The 18338-nt window shown below is 44.9% G+C and overlaps 3 protein-coding genes across 7 annotated transcripts in view; 1 reads left to right on the top strand and 2 right to left on the bottom strand.

Annotated features, from left to right (window-relative positions):
* The window catches only part of LOC113428439 (uncharacterized), a 196611-nt gene that overhangs the window by 44361 nt on the left and 133912 nt on the right, over positions 1–18338 (bottom strand). The window lies entirely within an intron of this gene.
* Positions 1–18338, bottom strand: part of LOC113431375 (uncharacterized) — a 161216-nt gene that overhangs the window by 8961 nt on the left and 133917 nt on the right. The window lies entirely within an intron of this gene.
* On the top strand, positions 960–16145 carry LOC113429458 (uncharacterized). Its single transcript, XM_087953361.1, is given in 8 exon segments — positions 960–1033; positions 7307–7807; positions 7810–7976; positions 7978–8007; positions 11029–11119; positions 13961–14249; positions 14251–15482; positions 15826–16145. Coding segments are annotated over 6 exon segments (2010 nt in total). The 5' UTR covers positions 960–1033; positions 7307–7314; the 3' UTR covers positions 15191–15482; positions 15826–16145.

Here is an 18338-nt window from a genome sequence, read left to right on the forward strand (position 1 = left end):
GTCTCCTGCTTGGGTGGGGGGAGGGGTTGGATTAGATGACCTACAAGGTCCCTTCCAACTCTGTTAATCTGTATCTATTGATGGATAGATATATAACCATTTAGCCATTGTCTACCTACTGCAGGATGAAGGGCTTTTCTGCATGTTCCTCCCTCCCCCTTTCTCCTCTCTCCCTTCTTCCCTCCACCCCCCCAAATATATAATTCTTTAAGTTTAAGGTCATATTTTGCAATGGTAGAATTACAAAGTTTTGGGCATCTTAGGTGCTTCTCCAAAAGCTTGTGCTTGTGACACAATGAACTATAAACAGGAGCTTTAATGTAGACTCCATTAGTAACAGAAGAGAGTTGCTAAGAAATCAGATAATGGCTGTTTCAAAACCTCCTTCAGTGCTAAATATGTTGCGGTCCATCAAACCCAAAATAAGCATTGTTCTGAACCTCTTCATTTTTGCCTCTTCTTCCCATCTGAAATCTCTGAAAATTAGTGCAATTAGAGACAGAAAATGTTCCCATGTAAAGTTTTTCCTCCCTTATTCCTGATCTCAGTTGGTGAAGTGGGCTCCATGAAGTCCCTTCGGTTAGATTGGCAATGTGATACAGCACTATTGTGTCGTCCTATCACACCCCTGCCTAGTTTCCTTTTCATCTTTGGGCATATCTAATTCCATCAGTAGAAAAAGGGAATGCCTTCCTAATCTGCACATATTGCAGTTGTGGATTAGTGCATGCAAGTTTCTTTTACTGTTGCAGTAATTCATTCTCTCTCTCTCTCTCTCTCCCTCCCCACTTTGGCGGGGTCCCGGCCCCAATCGCCCCCTCCCCAGCAGCGGCTTCAGCGAAGGGGTTAAACACAGAGAGCTTTCCTCTTGCGCCTAGAGAGGAGGCAGGAAAGCGGCGGGGGGGGGAGGGGGTTGGGAGCCCAGTTTCCTGCCCATCCCGCGCCCCCCTCCCCCTTTTCTTGGTCTCCAGACATCCCTTACGCCCGGGCTGCGGAGATCCCTTCGTGGGGAGGGGCGCGCCAGGAGCGCCAGGTGGGCAAGGACGCTTGCAAGAGGAGGAGGAGGAGTGGGCATCATCCCCAGTGCAGGAAGGGAGGGGGAGAAGGTGGTCTTTTTGGAGGTGGTCTTTTTACAGCGGCTCCCCTTCCCTTCTCAGTCCTCTCCTTTGCTTGCAAAGTTTTCTGCTCCCTGCCGGCTGCTGCTTGCGCGGCGGCGAGGGGCGCTCAAGAGGCGCCAGGTGGGCAAAGGACACTGCAAGAGGAGGATTGGACCAGGAGGGGAGGAGGGAGAGGAGACGGGGGAGGGAGGAGGGAGAGGAGGGATTTCCTGGGGGAAAATCCCCAGGTGCAGGAAGGGAGGGAGGGAGATTCCTGTAGGGAGGGGAGAAGCGCGGAGGTGATCTTTTTACAGCTTGTCCCCTTCCCTTCTGAATTCTCCCGTCTTTACTTGCAGCCACTGCGCCTCCGCTAGACTCAGAACCCCTTGAAATCTTTCCTTCAAGCCTCCTTCCTTCCCCTCAGCCCAACATCTTGGTGCAGCCCCAGCTACCAGCGTGTGGCTTCCTAGTGTTGCCGTTCCCACGTTCCCGGGCTGCAGGTGGTGCAGGATCGGGTCCCCAAAGTAAGTCTGGAGGGATAGAAGAGGTGGAGGACTTGAGGAGATCTGAATTCAGAGGGAAGGTGGCAGAAAATAGATCCCTCCTAGCAGGGGTGGGATTCAAATTTTTTTAACAACCGGTTCTGTAGGCGTGCCTTAGTTGGTGGGTGTGGCTTGGTGGTCATGTTATTGGCTGGTGTGGCCAACTCAATATCACTCACATCAAGGCAAGCATCTCCTCACCTGGCTTCTAATGACTGTGGGGATGCTGCAACAGTAGTGAATGTGAAAAATGGTCATAAGTCACTTTTTTCAGTGCCATTGTAACTTTGAATGGTCACTCCACACAAGCAAAGTACCAGCAAAGGAGGGGAAAAAAACTCCAGAGAAGTTCCTGAGACAGGAAGTCTAGTCCTGCCAAGAATGTAATAAGGGTTAATGGAGAGGCAGTTTCTGTAAGCAACACCAGAATGTTTCCTTCCTGCCTTCCTTACAGGATTAGGCCAATAATTTCTTCTAACAACTGATTCTCTGAACTGCTTAGAATGTTAACAACCTGTTCTAGTGAATAGGTGAGAACTGGTAGAATCCCACCTCTGGCTTGACCCCTTCCTCTCTGTGGCAGCCCCTCAAATACTGGAAGACTGCTATCCTGTCTCCCCTGGTCCTTCTCTTTACTAGACTAGCCAGGCCCAGTTCCTGCTACTGTTCTTCATATGTTTTAGCCTCCAGTCCCCTAATCATCCTGGGTGCTCTTCTCTGTATTTTTTCTAGAGTCTCAACATCTTTTTTATAATGTGGTGAACAATTCCTCTGAGCTGATAAAGACTTCTAGGTTTTAGTTACTGAATTTTGTTTCCTCATGAAAAATACTGCAAGCCCCTCTCCTTGGTTTATCACCAATAAGGCCTCTGGATTGAGAGGGTGGGTACATAGTCATTTTTATGGTAGGGTTGTCTCATTTTTATTTTCCAATCTTCTGGGTGCATTTTCAGTTTATGACACCAGGAAAGATTCTTGTAACTTTCCCCTTAAAAGATGTCTGTCAGCTGGAACATTATTGAGAACTTTTTAACACTCCAGATAAATCATGCTGTATGTGTTGACGTGGTCAACCTTGTATACAACCTTCTCAAAGTCAAAGGAAACGAAGTTTAGATTCTTTTTCTCGTGTGCCGCAGCTTTGGTTTAAACTTCTTTTGGGATGGAGGATCTGCATTGGGTCAGTTGGCTTGAACCCAGGAAAGCCAACGGGTGGGCAATCACTATGCCTCTCCTAAGGATAAATCTCCCCCATCCGTTTCTTTGCACCTTTACGTACTGAGTGAAGCCCTGAATTTTGATGTATGTTGCTGAGTCCCATGGTAAATGAGCCAATGAACATTTATTGAAAATAGGTGCCTTGGGATTCATAATATCTTTAGCAGTTCATGTCCCTTGTTCTTGAGGGCTCCAAGTTTTTTACTCCTCGACTGACACCTTTCTCTCTTTGGCATGAAAATATGTGGCAATGTTTACTTTTTATTTATTGAAATGAGAGTCCATCTTTTTTGTTTCCCCCAGAGGTGTTAAGGAGGCTTCCAAGGTCATCGAACTCACGAAAATACTCCTCTTAGCTACCCACAATTCTGCTTGGCGGCCAATGATCGAATTGCTGCTTACCTTCATTTTGGAAACTAGAATAGAATAGAATAGAATAGAATAGAATAGAATAGAATAGAATAGAATAGAATAGAATAGAATAGAATAGAACAGAATTCTTTATTGGCCAAGTATGTTTGGGCACACAAGGAATTTGTCTTGGTGCAAATGCTCTCAGTGTACATAAAGGGAAAGATACATTCATCAAGAGTCAAGAATTATAAGGTGCAACATTTAATAATAGTTATAGGGTACAATAAGCAATCAAATCATACTAGGAAACAGTCAATATAAATTGTAAGGATACAAGCAACAAGGTTACAGTCATATAGACATAAGTGGGAGAAGATGGGTGAAAGGAAGGATGGGAGGATAAATAGTAATGCAGACTTAGTAAATAGTTGGACAGTGTTGAGGGAATTATTTGTTTAGCAGAGTGATGGCATTCGGAAAAAAACTGTCCTTGTGTCTGGTTGTTCTGGTGTGCAGTGCTCTATAGTATCGTTTTGAGGGTAGGAATTGAAACAGTTTATGTCCAGGATGTGAGGAGTCTGTAAATATTTTCACAGCCCCAGGGGTGGGATTAAAATTTATTAAACTGGTTCTGTGGGTGTGCCCTAATTTGTGGGTGTGGCTTGGTGGTCATGTGACTGGCTGGGTGTGGCTTGTATGTAAATATTGTAAATATTTATGTAAATATTGAATTGTTTATTTTAAAAAAGAGCAACTTTTACCCCAACTGAGGCAAGGCAGGCAGGCAGATTGAGTTGCTTGCAGAATCACAGAGTCACTTGAAGATCTACCTTTCTGCAATCTGCTGCCTGAGTCTGCACTGAAAAATAGAAGCTTCGGTCCTAAGGAAGATTCAACTCTGCTCTCAGGCCAGTGGTGTGATTTGCCGGTTCTCCGTACTGTGCAGAATCGTAACAACTGGCTCTATAGAACTGGTCCGAACCGGTAAAATCCCACCCCTGCCTCCGAGGTTATGAACCCTGCTAGGAGGAGGCCAGTGGCATCTGAAAGGCAGGTGACAGAGACCCGAGAGGTGACCAGGTGGGCTTGTTTTGAGATGCAGCACCTGAATCTGCCTCTCTTAACATGCCCAGATTCCCTTTCTGGTGACTGCTGCCTCTCTCTTTATCTCTGCCCCACTAATTGAACATCTGGGTGGAAGTTTTCAATTTTACTCTAGTCCACAATGAAGCCTGAAATTTCTGTTGCTAAGTCAGACATTTATTAAGTGAGTTTTCCTCCCCTTTTACAACCACAATTGTTAAGTGAATCACTGCAGTTGTTAAGCTTAGTAACACGGTTGTTAAGTGAATCTGGCTTCCCCATTGACCTTGCTTGTCAGAACGGGATCACATGACTGCGGGATACTGCAACCGTCATAAATCTGAGTCAATTGCCAAGCAGCTGGATTTTGATCACGTGAACATGGGGATGTGGCAATGGTCGTAAGTGTGAAAAGCGGTCATAAGTCCCTTTTTCAGTGCTATTGTAACTTCGAACAGTCACTAAATGAACTGTTGTAAATCAAAGACTATTGCTTTTATGGACGGTGTAATTTGCACTGGAGAAGAAACGTCCTGCCACTATTACAACCGCTAAAATACGGAGAACTTTCTGACAGCTTTTAGAAAGAAAGGACTCTTGGAGCCAGGTTTTATTCCGAATGGCATCTGGGTTTCTTCCTTGCCGGTGTCCTCTTCAGAAATTTGTGTGACTTCCTGATTTAATGTACAGTTCCAAGATTTCGTAGCCACCTATATGTGCCATCTCAACATGTGCGCTCCTGTTTAATTTCCCAAGGCCCGTGAAATGTCGAGCAGTATTTTAACAGGGTGAATTTAAAAGCAGGGATCGTATTAAATGTACTGTAAAGTCAGGGCAGTTTCAGCAGGCAATTCTCAGAATCCGTGGGGCCTTTCAGCATGCAGAGGCAAAAATCTATTTCAAATATTAAAACCTGACTTTTTCCTAAAATACTTATTACCTTTATTGTCAGAGAACAACATGTGTACAAGGAGATTGGCTGAGCCTCCCTTCGTGCAGCCCTCTCCCCAACAACTCACAGTGAGGGCAGACGTCCCTAACCCACTCACAATCTTATTACACTATGTGATCTTGTTATACAACATGCCGGCCCCTCAAGTCTATCTTACTATGTTGACATGAAGTTATTTTCCGTTCAGAAGTCTGACAGCCCACGGGTAGAAACTGTTCTTCAGCCTGTTGGCGCGGCTGGCTATGCTTCTATATCTCCCACCCGATGGTAGGAGAGTGAAGAAGTGCTGACTGGGGTGTGAGTCATCCCTGAGAATTTTCCTCACTCTGCTAAGGCAGCAAACCCCTGCGATGTCATCTAGAGGTGTTGGGGAACAGCCCACGATGTTTTGTGCTTTGCTTACCACCTTCTGTAATGTCTTTTTATCCGCAGCTGTCAAGCCAGCATACCACACTGTAATGCAATATGTGAGGACGCTTTCTATTGTGGACCGGTAAAAGGGCATCAGTTTGTATTAATATTATGTCTTTAATCGTTCGATTTATATTCCTGTTTTGTACACACAGGGCATCACAGTAGCTTGAATGGATTTCTGCAGAGAGTTTTCCCCATCTATAGCTGAATATGGATGATTTGCCTTATAAGAATCAATATTTTATTTGGAGATAACTTAATAAGTGAGAATTACAGTGTATTATAGAAAACTCTATAATATTAAGGATTCCCATGCCACTGGAAGATAAATTTAATAACTACATATGCTGTTTTAACCATTAGCTAAATTGAAGCAATTACAGGATCCAGTCTGAGTCGGTCACTGGGACCAGAGGTTTTGGTCTTCCGAGCTTTCGGATTTGTGCTGGAGTCCCTCTTCAGGAAATGTCTCTCTAAGCAGAGAGTGTGCTGTTCTGTGTGTGGTATTTAGAATAGAAATAGAAATAGAAATAGAAATAGAAATAGGAACAGGAATAGAATAGAATAGAATAGAATAGAATAGAATAGAATAGAATAGAATAGAATAGAATAGAATAGAATAGAATAGAATTCTTTATTGGCCAAGTGTGATTGGACACACAAAAATTTGTTTTTGTGCAAATACTCTCAGTGTACATATAGGAAAAGATACATTCGTCAAGAATCAAGAAATCATAAGGTACAACACTTAGTCATAGGGTATAAATAAGCAATCAAAACATACTAGGTAGTAGTCAATATAAATCGTAAGGATACAAGTGACAAAGTTACAGTCATACAGTCGCAAGTGGGAGGGGATGGGTGATAAGGAGTGATGAGAAGATTAACAGTAATAGTAGTGCAGACTTTATGATGCCTGTTGTATGTGGCTTTTTAGATGTTGATTGGGGTGTGTTGGTGGCTGGCTTTTAAGTCATTGGCTGTCCTTTGCTTGTGCTGCCCAGCCCTTCACCTTCTAAGTACTTGATAGGCTGGTCGGTAAATCAGCACTCCTGTTTGACTGATAAGGGGCCTGTTTCCCCGGCTTCAATCATTTCCCTGGCTGTTTTTGTGCCTGCTTGTCCAACAATGTTAGTATCTGCAAAATTGAATGTGTATCCTTGTTCATTGCAGTGTGAGGCCACCTCTGAGTTTGGCTTTCCTTGTCTGACCACTTGTTTGTGTTTTGGTGTGTGAACTATAAATACCACACACAGAACAGTACGCAGCTAGAGAGAAGTTCCCTGATGATGAGCTCCAACACGAAATCTGAAAGCGAGGAAGGCCAAAACCTCTGGTCCCCGGGTGGTCAACCCAGATTGGATCTTGCAACATTATCCTGGGACACATATATTTGCCTTCATTCATGAAATAATTACATTAATTTTATTAATTACATTCAAGTGATACAATTCATCAAATTAACCCAAGCATTAAAGCAGTTCCCCAAGGATTATTAATTTTGAATGCCTGTTGGATTTTCATAATGCTTGTAGAAAATCAACTGGATCCAGATCATCAAGGAACACTGGGGAGAAACAAACCTTTATGGATCCTTGGCTTCCCTTTTGTACACAAGTAATCATAATAATTTCTATTCCTGCCAGGAAGAAAGATGGAGGTACGGGACTTGCCCAGATCTCAGGCAGGAAAGAGAGCGCCAGTGGCGGGAAGTGTTCAAACTGTGGCAACGTGGGAATGTCTGAAGGGTTTCACCACATCTCAGATTAAGCAAGAGCCAGAAGAGGGGCTGGACCAGTTGTGTGAGATCCAGAAAAGAGAAGCTCTGAGGGCTCCATATTTGGATGGAAGAAACTCTCCATCTTTTCAGTCCTCACCAGAGAATAACACTAGGCCGCCTTTTAGCAGAAAGGCCGATCTCCATCAACAGTCCTTCAGAGGAAAAGCTGCATCCGAAACCTTGGTAGGCCCAGGCTGTGTGGAAGTTCCTGAATTTGACAAAGGCCTGGATTCCCCAGTGGAAGCGAAGGAAGAGTTGGTGAAGGTTGGCAAGCTCAGTGTGGCACTACGATGCCAGCGCTTCCGGCAGTTTCGCTTTGAGGAAGCGGAAGGGCCTCAGAAAGTGTTTGGTCAACTCTGGGACCTCTGCTGCCATGGCTGAAGCCGGAGCATCACTCTAAGGAGCAAATCCTGAAGCTGGTGATCTTGGAGCAGTTCCTGAGGATCCTGCCGCTGGAAATGCAGAAGTGGGTTCGGGTACAGTGTCCGGAGACGGGGAGCAAGGCAGTGGCTTTGGCTGAGGATTTTCTTTCGGAGGCTGCCACAAGGAGAGGAGCAGAGGGTGAGCGTGGATCACTGTCATGTTGGGGACCCTTCTAGAGCTCAGGCTATGCCAAAAATTGAACCCCTAATTAAGTGAGACATTTGTTAAGTGAGTTTTGCCCCATTTTGCAACTTTTCTTGTTAAGTGAGTCATTGCAGCTGTTAAGTTAGTAACATGTTTGTTAAGCGAATCTGGCTTCCCTGTTGACGTTGCTTGTCAGAAGGTGGCTAAAGAGGATCACATGGCCCCAGGACACTGCAACCATCATAAATATGAGTCAGTTGCCAAGGTTTCTGAATTTGATCATGTGACCATTGGAATGGTGCAACAATCAGTATAAAAAATGGTCATAAGTCACTTTTTTCAGTGCTGTTGTAACTTTGAACAGTCACTAAACAAACTATTGTAAGCCAAGGACTACCTGTAGCCTGCCATGGGAGTGTTTTTAATGACAAAAAACTCAGAAGGAATCTGATGATGCGTTTCCATGTAGCACTTTTTATTAAAAGGCATCAGCTTTTGTTGAACTGCAGCTCATCATTGGATGCTTGGCGTGGCTAAATTTTAATTAGGGTTGAGAGAAAGATTTGGTGATGCAGACGTGGAAAAAAATGGAGCCATGAGAAACTGGTTAAAAGCCTCTTATTCAAACAGCAATTGTAATGGGTTATAAACCCTGTGTGTATGCTGAGACATAGAAACATAGAAAACTGATGGCACAAAAAGACTTAGTGGTCCATCAAGTCTGTCCTTTGAGTTATTTTATTTTTTTATTTTTGTTGGATGACAGACATGTGTTTATCCCGAGCACGTTTAAACTAAGATTACCGATGATTGACCCGCTACCTCCACTGGCAATTTGTTCCAAGCTTCCACTACTCTTTCTGGGAAGTAATACTTTCGAACACTACTTGTGAGCTTCTCTTCTGTCAGTTTGAGATTATGCCACCATGTCAGTGGTGGTATTCTACCGGTTCGATCCGGTTCAGCCAAACTGGTAGCTCCAAGGATCATCTGAGAGCAAACCTGTTTGCTCCGACGATCAGCTGCTACGTTTGCCCGCCCCGGCTCTATTCTCACCTTTATTTGCTGGTTTTCAAACTCGGCTGCTTCGCGTGGCACAGCAGATTCCCGCCCATCAGCTGTTTTACACACAGGGCTTGCAGCAGAACGTGAGTTGCAAATGCGCGTGCGCAAAACACGCATTTGGTGCATGCATGTGCACGCACCCAAACTGATAGGAACATTTTTTGAAACCCACCACTGCACCATGTTCTTAATTTTTGCTTCAAATTGAAAACACTGCCTTCTAGAATTTTATTCACTCCTTTAATATGTTTCAGGGTTTCAATCATGTCCTCCTTTGTACTTCCATCTTTCAGGCAATAGCAATAGCACTTACACACACAGGATTTTATAGCCCTATCTAAGTGGTTTACAGAGAGAGCATATTGGCCCCCCAACAATCTGGCTCCTCATCTTACTGACCTCGGAAGGATAGAAGACTGAATCAATCTTCAGCTGGGGAGATTCAAACTGCCAAACTTGACAGCCTGCAGTTGGTAGGATTAGCCTACAGCAGTGGCCCCCAACCTTTTTTGTGCCACGGCCCGGTACCGGCATCACAAAATGATCCGCGGCCCGGTACCAGCATCAGCACGCATGACAAGGCAAGGCGAGCTGAGCGACCGGCCAGCCAGCCGTCCCCCGCTTCTCCCCGCCACCTTCAACTCCTCCTTTGTACCTTTTTTGTGCTTTTTTGTGCTTTCTTAATCTCCTCCGCCATCGGGACGGCTCTTTGTTCGAAGTCCCCCCCCCTTCGATGAAACTAAGGCGCGAGGATTCCTTCAGGACCCAAACTCCACTTTCCAACCAGAAAAGCTTACCCGGAAGCACTTTCTCATCGAAACAAGATGGCGGTGCTCAGCAAACCGGTGGCCCAGTAGAAAATGATCCACGGACCGGTACCGGTCCGGGGCCCGGTGGTTGGGGACCCCTGGCCTACAGTATTCCATTCTAACCACTGAGCCACCACAGCTCTTCAGACAGTACATATTTAGGTCCTCCAAGCTCTGCTGATATGTTTTGACCCTCAAATCATGCACCATTTTTGTTGCCTGTTTCTGAACTCACTCAATCTTATCAATACCTTTGTTTAAAGAGATGGCTGGAACCTTTTGCTTATGTAAGTTCAGCAAAATCTCAGTCTGTGGTGCTGTTAAAGAGAGGCCTGAACACATAGAGTCAGTTTCTAACACATTACAATAATTAAGATACCTGTAACCTAGACTGCGTTTGTATAACCAACCTGAATTCCTCAGCTTCTTTTCATCATAAATTTAAATTTTCAATTTCAATCCTACAAGATTTGAACCACTTTATGACTCTGATGATGTCAATTGCAGTTTACAAAAGTTTCATCTTTTTAATTAATTGGCTGCATTAATATCTGCCCCCCGTCCTAAATTTGATGAAAATACAACATTTCTTTATGCACAATTAAGAAATTACAATGGCTAAACGGGATCCATCTTAACTGGCATTCTTCTCAGATTCAGAGATGGTCTTCTCTCATCATTGCCAGTCTGAGATACTAAAATTAAGACATTTTAAACGTGTTCTGGACAACTACAGCTTAGTTGTGTCACATCATCGATTCCTGAACCCCAGTGGGTTTGTAGTCTTTGAAAATTACATAAGAACCGTGGTGCAAGCTACTTCTGCTGATTGCCAGCTGACTGCAATTTGGCAAATTGAATCTTACCAGACTCAAGGTTGGCTCAGCCTTCCATCTTTCCGAGGTCGGTAAAATGAGGACCCAGATTGTTATTGGGGGCAATATGCTGACTCTGTAAACCGCTTAGAGAGGGCTATAAAGCACTGTGAAGTGATATATAAGTCTAAGTGCTATTGCTATTTTGCAGAGTTCAGGGAGGGCTGAAATGAATCTCTAGTCGATTCTGGTTTGTGTACCAGCTGTTGGCTGATGTTGAGAAGATGTGTCCCAATCGTCTCCTTAGACATCTTCATGTTTCTCACACCCAGGAAGATCTGGAGGACTTGCCTGATGAACCTTCCAATTCCGAACTGGATCCGTTGGATATCGTGAAAGTTGAGGTCCCCATGGATGGAGACAGTGAGTAGACCAAAATGCTTTGAAAAATCTGGGGATGAAATCTGGTCAGCACAGGTAGAACATGGTCGATCAATCTGAAACTATGTCCTGATCATGGCCTTTGAGATACTGGAAGGCATCTGTTACCACAAATCATAGTGATTTGCTGGTCCCAATTGTGGTCACTAAGCGAGGACTACCCACATTCATTCCTCACCACCTTGCAGTCTTATTCTTCCTGTGATTGATAGAGAGGAGACCAATGTGCAGTACGGAGTCTCTCTGGATGGCTTTCCTATTAGAGAGCTGGTGTGCTGCATGGGGAAGGTGCGGTTGCTGGACTAGGAGTGGGGACACCCACGTTCCAATCCCTTCTCAGCCATGAAAGGTCCCTCAGGCTCATTCCTACTTGACAGACCAAACCAAAGAAATCAACACCACTGGAAGACTCTAACACGGTTGTAAGTGCAAGCACCAACTGTAAGTCACTTTTTTCAATGCTGTTTTAAATTCAAACAGTTACTAAGTGAATGGTTATAAGACATTCACAGGAAGCTAAATTTAACCTGAGTGGCCAAAGGGGGAAGGATCAGACTGGAATTTCAGGATACAGAATAACAGAGTTGGGAGGGACCTTGGAGGTCTTCTAGTCTAACCCCATGCTCAACCAGGAGACCCTGTACTGTTTTAGACAAGTGGCTGTGCAGTCCCGCCTTCAAATTCTCTAGCGGTGGAGCGGAGAGAACATAGTTGCCATGATGATCTAGTAGGGATAAATGATAAGGAGGTCACCCAGATGGGATTATCCAAAATATTTTAATGTACTGAAATTTACATGTTGACTTGTTCTTTCTATACCTTTGTAGCATAGTTAGCCAACTGTATGTTTCAGCTTCAGTTCAGGGCTGCTCAGTAAGCTGCCAATATGCACTATAATATTTTGCATGCTTAATAATTGAATTATTGCAATCGTCCAAGTGATTCAGTTGCTTTAGGTGAGGCAGGGTTTGCCCACAACATTCTCTTTCTGTTTCTTTATGCATCTCCCTAGTTTGTTAGGGAACAATCAGATTGGTCATCCCAAAGGTGCTTTTCCAGGAGGCAAGTGGACTTTCTTCTTCTTTTGAAGATGTTTCACTTCTCATCCAAGAAGCTTCTTCAGCTCTGACAGGATATTGGGGAATGGGAGGATTTATATTCCTTGCAGACACAGAAGGTAATTTGCATCCTTTTAAAGGGTCGTTGAAACTCTTGGAGGTTTATCGGTGTTCTCTGGGTCACCTGAGTAGTGCTCCTGGTTCCTATAGTCTGCAATTTTTTCTCTGGAAATCCCTTCCTACTCCCACACCATTCAAAGGTTGTTCATCCCAAATTGTATAGCTTAAAGTATAGCTTAAAGTGTCAGGGTGCCAAGTAACATACTGTTAGCAAATAAAACTTAGAGGCTGGTAATTTCCTCAAAGAATAGTTTTATTTGATATGTCATATTGGCACGCTAGTGAAAATGGACTGAATATTCCCACGGATTTCACCAAATTAAAAGTGAAAGTTTGTCACTTTCTCAAAACAATCAGTTACAGCCCAGTTGCTAGGTGATTCCAGTCCCCTCCTTCTGAGCACCTGTAGGAATGTCCTTGGTTCCCACAAGAAAGCATTTTGTTTTGACTACAACACCCAACTATTCCCTCCTCCCTAACCCTCTTCTACAGTGTGTCAGCACTGAAATCCCAAAATGGCTTCAGTCAGGCCAGCTTCAGGGCTGACAGGCCCCCCCCCCCCCCATTGAAAAGGAGTTCCTGGAAGAAGACAAGAAAGAACACAAAAAGATGATTAAACACATGCTAACCTCCTCTTCTTCCCCCTGGGGGCTTCTGTGGCTTGTGCGGGTATTTGTCATGGAACTGCTTAACCAATTTGTCTGACTTCATATCCCACAGGGTGTTAATCCCAAATTGTATAGCTTAAAGCTTCTTGGATGAGAAGCGAATTATCTTCAAAGAAAAAACAAGAAAATCCAGTTGCTTCTTTAAAAAGCACCTTTGGGACAACCATGACCTGGATGACTGAGAATTTATACAGACTTTAATCAGATTGTTTTTATTGATATTTGAGATGACCACAAAAGTCACATAAAATTGGGATGCAGGTCAAGAGTTTGTCTCTGATGTGCTTCTCCACTTTAGCAAGCGAGAAAGTGGCAGCCCTTAGATGCCCTTCCTGGGCTGGGGAGTTAAGGAAGGAGAAGCCTGGAGAGTCCATGAATGGGAGACAAATTGGGAAGAAAAGATCTGAAAGTTAGATTGTGCAGGGGGAGAAAAAGTGCTCCGAAAAAGGAAGTGACAATTACAAGCAGTTCTTGACTTACGTCCACAATAGAGCCCCAAAGTTATGTTGTTAAGCAAGACAGTTCTTAAGTGCGGTTTGCCCTATTTTACAACTTTTCTGGTCAAACTTATTAACTGAATCACTGCTGTTGTTAAATTAGTCACACTGTTGTTAAGTGAATCTGTCTCTCCCATTGACTTTGCTTCTCAGAAGATCCCAAAAGGGGATCACGTAACCCCGGGACGCTGCAATTGTCATAAATGTGAGTTAGCTGCCAAGCTTCCAAATATAAATGACGTGATCATGGGGATGATACAAGAGTCATAAGTCACTTTTCCCAGTACCATTGTAACTTCGAACAGTCACTAAATGAACTGCTGTAAGCTGAGGTCTACCTGTAGTTTCTGTGTTGCTGTCAAGACACCTGTAAGCGAGTAATCCATGAAATCAGCAGGCACTGAGTGCCACTCCAAAGAGATTTGAGTTGAATTTTTGTGCAGCATAATTGACATCCTCCTAACTTGCTTGTTCTTCTAGGAAGCTCCGACCATCAACATTACTTTCTCGGAGAAGTGACAGACTTGCCCAAGGGGATGTACAGCAGCAGGAGGAGGATGAAGGCCACTTTTGACTCTCCTCCAAGGAGCCAGAAAGTCCCACTGAAGGAAAAACTGCACAAATGCCAATACTGTGGGAAGCTCTCTGATTGCCGCGCCCACCTGATTATTCACGAGCAAACCCACACAGGGGAGAAACCCCACAAATGCTCAGCATGTGGGAAAAGCTACACCCGGAAGAAATCTCTGATTATCCACAAGAGGTTCCACAGGAGAGAAGCCCTACAAATGCTCGTTGTGTGGCAAAACCTTCAGTGATAAAATCGGGTGCCTCATCCATGAGAGAACTCACACTGGGGAGAAGCCGTACAAATGCTCCGAGTGCGGGAAGAGCTTTGGCACTCGTTGTAATCTCCTGAGGCACCGGAGAGTTCATACAGGCGAGAAACCTTACCGTTGCTCTGACTGCGGTCAGAGTTTCCGGTACAGACCACAGTTAGTGATCCATGAAGGAACCCACAAGGAGGAGAAGCCTTATAAATGTGCAGACTGTAGAGAAACCTTCAGTCAGACGCGGCATCTGGTGATCCATAAGTGGACTCATACGGGAGAGAGGCCTCACCAATGCGCTGTCTGCAGTAAAAGTTTCAATCAAAAGTCGGACCTTATTACACACACCAGGACCCACACTGGGGAGAAGCCGTATGTCTGCTCCGATTGTGGGAAGAGTTTCATTTCAAGTTGCCAGCTGAGGAAGCACGAGAGAATTCACACCGGGGAGAAACCGTACCAGTGCGCAGAGTGCGGGAAACGCTTCACTTACAGTTCTCACCTCACCACGCACAAGCGGACGCACACGGGCGAAAAACTTTACCAGTGCCCGGATTGTGGGAAATGTTTCATTTCTAGTTCTCACTTCACCGCCCATAAAAGGACGCATACTGGTGAGAAGCCGTACCAGTGTACCTACTGCGGGAATAGTTTCATTCAGCGATCGCAGCTTGCCAAACATGAGCGGTCGCACACGGGAGAGAAGCCCTATATGTGTTCTGAATGTGGGCAGAGCTTCCAGTGGAGCCAAGGGCTGAAAAAGCACATGCGGACTCACACTGGCGAGAAGCCGTATGGGTGCTCCGCATGTGAGAAAACATTCTCCAGTTCCTTTAATCTGTCCAGGCATCAGAAAATCCATGTGAGGGGGAAGCTATAATGTGGCAGTTTTACACAAAAGATGGTAGGGCGATCAGAATAGCTTGATACAGCTTGATCGAGTTAGCTTTTAACTCGAAAAAGGGGACTTACAACCTGGGTTCGCAGTTCTGACGGTTGGACCCCCTCCAGTCTTCTGACAAAAAATTTGGGTACATGGCAATGTATTGTTTGCAGTATCCCACGGTCAAGTGACCACGTTTTTGCAATGGTTGTTGCAGAAAATCAGCTCTTGGCAAAACTGCACACATAGGAAACCATCAGTTTGTTTAAGAACCATGGTATTGATGCGGGTGATTATTCAGCCACCATGAAAGGATAAATCTGGGTCATGCTATTGTGACAGACGATATGGCAGGCTCTGAGCCATGGGGGGGTGGTTAGAATGCAGACTGCAGGTCGCGCCGGCTCCGGTCATCGATTCTCACTTTTCGTGACTGGCTTACTCTCAAAGTTGGTAAAATGAGTCCAGTTTGGGGCAAAGCTGACCAACCCTAGAGGGCTGCGGGGTGTGTGTGTGTGTTGGGTGTGTGTGTGGTTGTTTTTGTTGGGGGGGGGGGGGGGGGGGGGGGGGGGGGGGGGGGGGGGGGGGGGGGGGGGGGGGGGGGGGGGGGGGGGTTTACATAACAATGGCAGATTGTGTTTAATGTGATTATTCAATTAATGACCACCATGAAAGGATTAGTAATATCGGATTGGTATTGTTCTATCACTATTGTGACATGACTGTAATGGGCAGGCTCTGAGCCAGGGTGGCGTGGTGGTTAGAATGCAGTACTGCAGGTTATTTCTGCTGACTGCCGGCTACCTGCAGTTCGGCAATTCGATTCTCACTTGTTCAAGGTTGACTTGAGCTTCCACTCTTCCAAGGATGGTAAAATGACGATCCAGATTATTGGGGACAATATGCTGACTCTGTAAACCACTTAGGGCTGCAAAGCGGTATATATGTGTGTGTGTGTGTATATATATACGGGGGGGGGGGGGCCCCCCGGAGAGCGCGCCCCCCCCCCCCCCCCCCCCCCCCCCCCCCCGGCCGCCCCCCCGGGGGGGGGGGGCGGCCCCCCCCCCCCCCCCCCCCCCCCCCCCCCCCCCCCCCCCCCCCCCCCCCCCCCCCCCCCCCCCACCACAAAACCCCAAAAAACACCAAACCCCACCAAAAAAAAAAAAAATGTGTATGTATAGATATATAAGTTCTATTGCTATTGTTATATCAAGGACTGCCTGTAGTGGGTGTAATATGGCATAGGTCAAGAAAGAACACAGAAAGAAGGGAACCAAGTCGTGTTTTGTCACTGCTAAACCAGAATGCTGTAATGATCTGGTTTGCTAGGAATGTCCTTGTCTCTTTGTGAACGATCTTATTTCCCATTTGGCTACACCTGCTAGTGGAAGAAACTAAACCAGAAGTATCTCTCCACTCCCAAATCTGCAAGGTGGTGAGATTGCCAGACCTAATGATATTCTCATGCTGAAATATATCCCAAGACACTGCAAAGAATGCCAAAGAAGTTGGGTGAGACATTGTACAACATACATACAACGAACGGTTGCAGGAAGTGGGCTTGGCTATTAAAGAGAAGGACCAGCGGAGACATGATAGCGGTCTTCCAATATTTGAGGGGCTGCCACAGGGAGGAAGGGGTCAGGCTATTTTCTAAAGCGCCTGTAGGCCAGACAAGGAATAATGGATGGAAACTGAACAAGGAGAGATTTAACCTGGAAATAAGGAGAAACTTTCCGACAGTGAGAACAATCAACCAATGGAACAGCTTCCTTTCGGAAGTTGTGGGAGCATCATCACTTGAGACTTCAAGAAGAGGTCTTGTTGCATTTTAAAATGGTTATACAGGTAGTCCTTGACTTATGACCACAACTGAGCACAAAATTTCTGTTGCTAAGGGAGAAATTTATTGGGAGTTTTTCCCCATTTTACGACCTTTCTTGCCTCAGTTGTTAAGTGATTCGCTGCAGTTGACAAGTTAGTAATCCGGTTGTTAAGTGAACCTGTCTTCCTCATTGACTTTGCTAGTCAGAAGGTCGGAAAAGGGAATCATGACCTTAGGACACAGCATCTGTCATAAATATGAACCAGTTGCCAAGCATCTGAATTTTGATCACATGATCATGGGATCAAGTATGAAAAATGGTCATAAGTCACTTTTGTCAGTGCTTTTGTAATTTTGAACGGTCACTAAATGAATTGTAAGTCAAGGACTACCTGTATTATGGTTTTATTGGGAAGATAGTAAGTGCCCTTTAGGAGGAGAGCTGGACATCTGCAGGCAGATGTTTCAGAACCTTGTGACATAACTGATGCAAATTCTTTTTTTTCATTTACCCATGATGGGTCAACTCTGAACATAACAGTTTTTCCTAAAAAATTGACTGAGTGCAGACTAAGATACTATGGTTTGTTCAACAAAGCATGATTAGAAGTAAACCCCAGTGCGGTACAGTACAGTATATGAATGCAGGATGTTTTTGATGGCAAGAGGAGTCGCATAGAAGACAAAGTTCATTGTCGGAAAGCCCAAATACTTCAGTATGTTGTCTGCAAATGTGGCCTGTACGTTTGCTCATTCATATGTAAATAATTGCAAAGAACCTAATTGGGTTCCAACTTTGTGACGGTTCCCAGTTTACTACAGGTAGTGCCTGACTTAGGCCTGGTCGCTGAGCAACTGTCTGTTATGATGAAGTACCTCCCTAGGGGTACTTATGACCCAGATTTGATCTGACGGTTGCCATTCCCTCCCACAATCACCTTGGTTGTAATTTTGAGCACTTGGCAATCAAGCTGCATTTACAGCCTTTTGCAGTGACTGGGAGTCATGTGACTGCATCCTAAGTTGCATTAACAAGAGGAATTCAATCAAGATCAAGTGAGTACTAATACCACTCTATAAAGCCTTAATAAGACCACACCTAGAATACAGCATCCAGTTTTGGTCACCACACTATTGGGGACTGAAGGCTAAAACATATGAAGAACAGTTGCTGGAACTGGACATGATTAGTCTCGTGAAGAGAAGGACCAAGGGTGACATGATAGCAGTCTTCCAATATTTGAGGGGCTGTCAAAGAGAGGAGGTGGAGGGGAGATCAACCTATTTTCCAAAACTCTTAAAGGCCAGACAAGGAATAAC

The sequence above is a fragment of the Notechis scutatus genome, chromosome 2 (genome assembly GCF_049901735.1).
Source record: "Notechis scutatus isolate UNSWTSFEM ecotype Mainland chromosome 2, rNotScu1.2, whole genome shotgun sequence".
Taxonomy (NCBI): Eukaryota; Metazoa; Chordata; class Lepidosauria; order Squamata; family Elapidae; genus Notechis; species Notechis scutatus.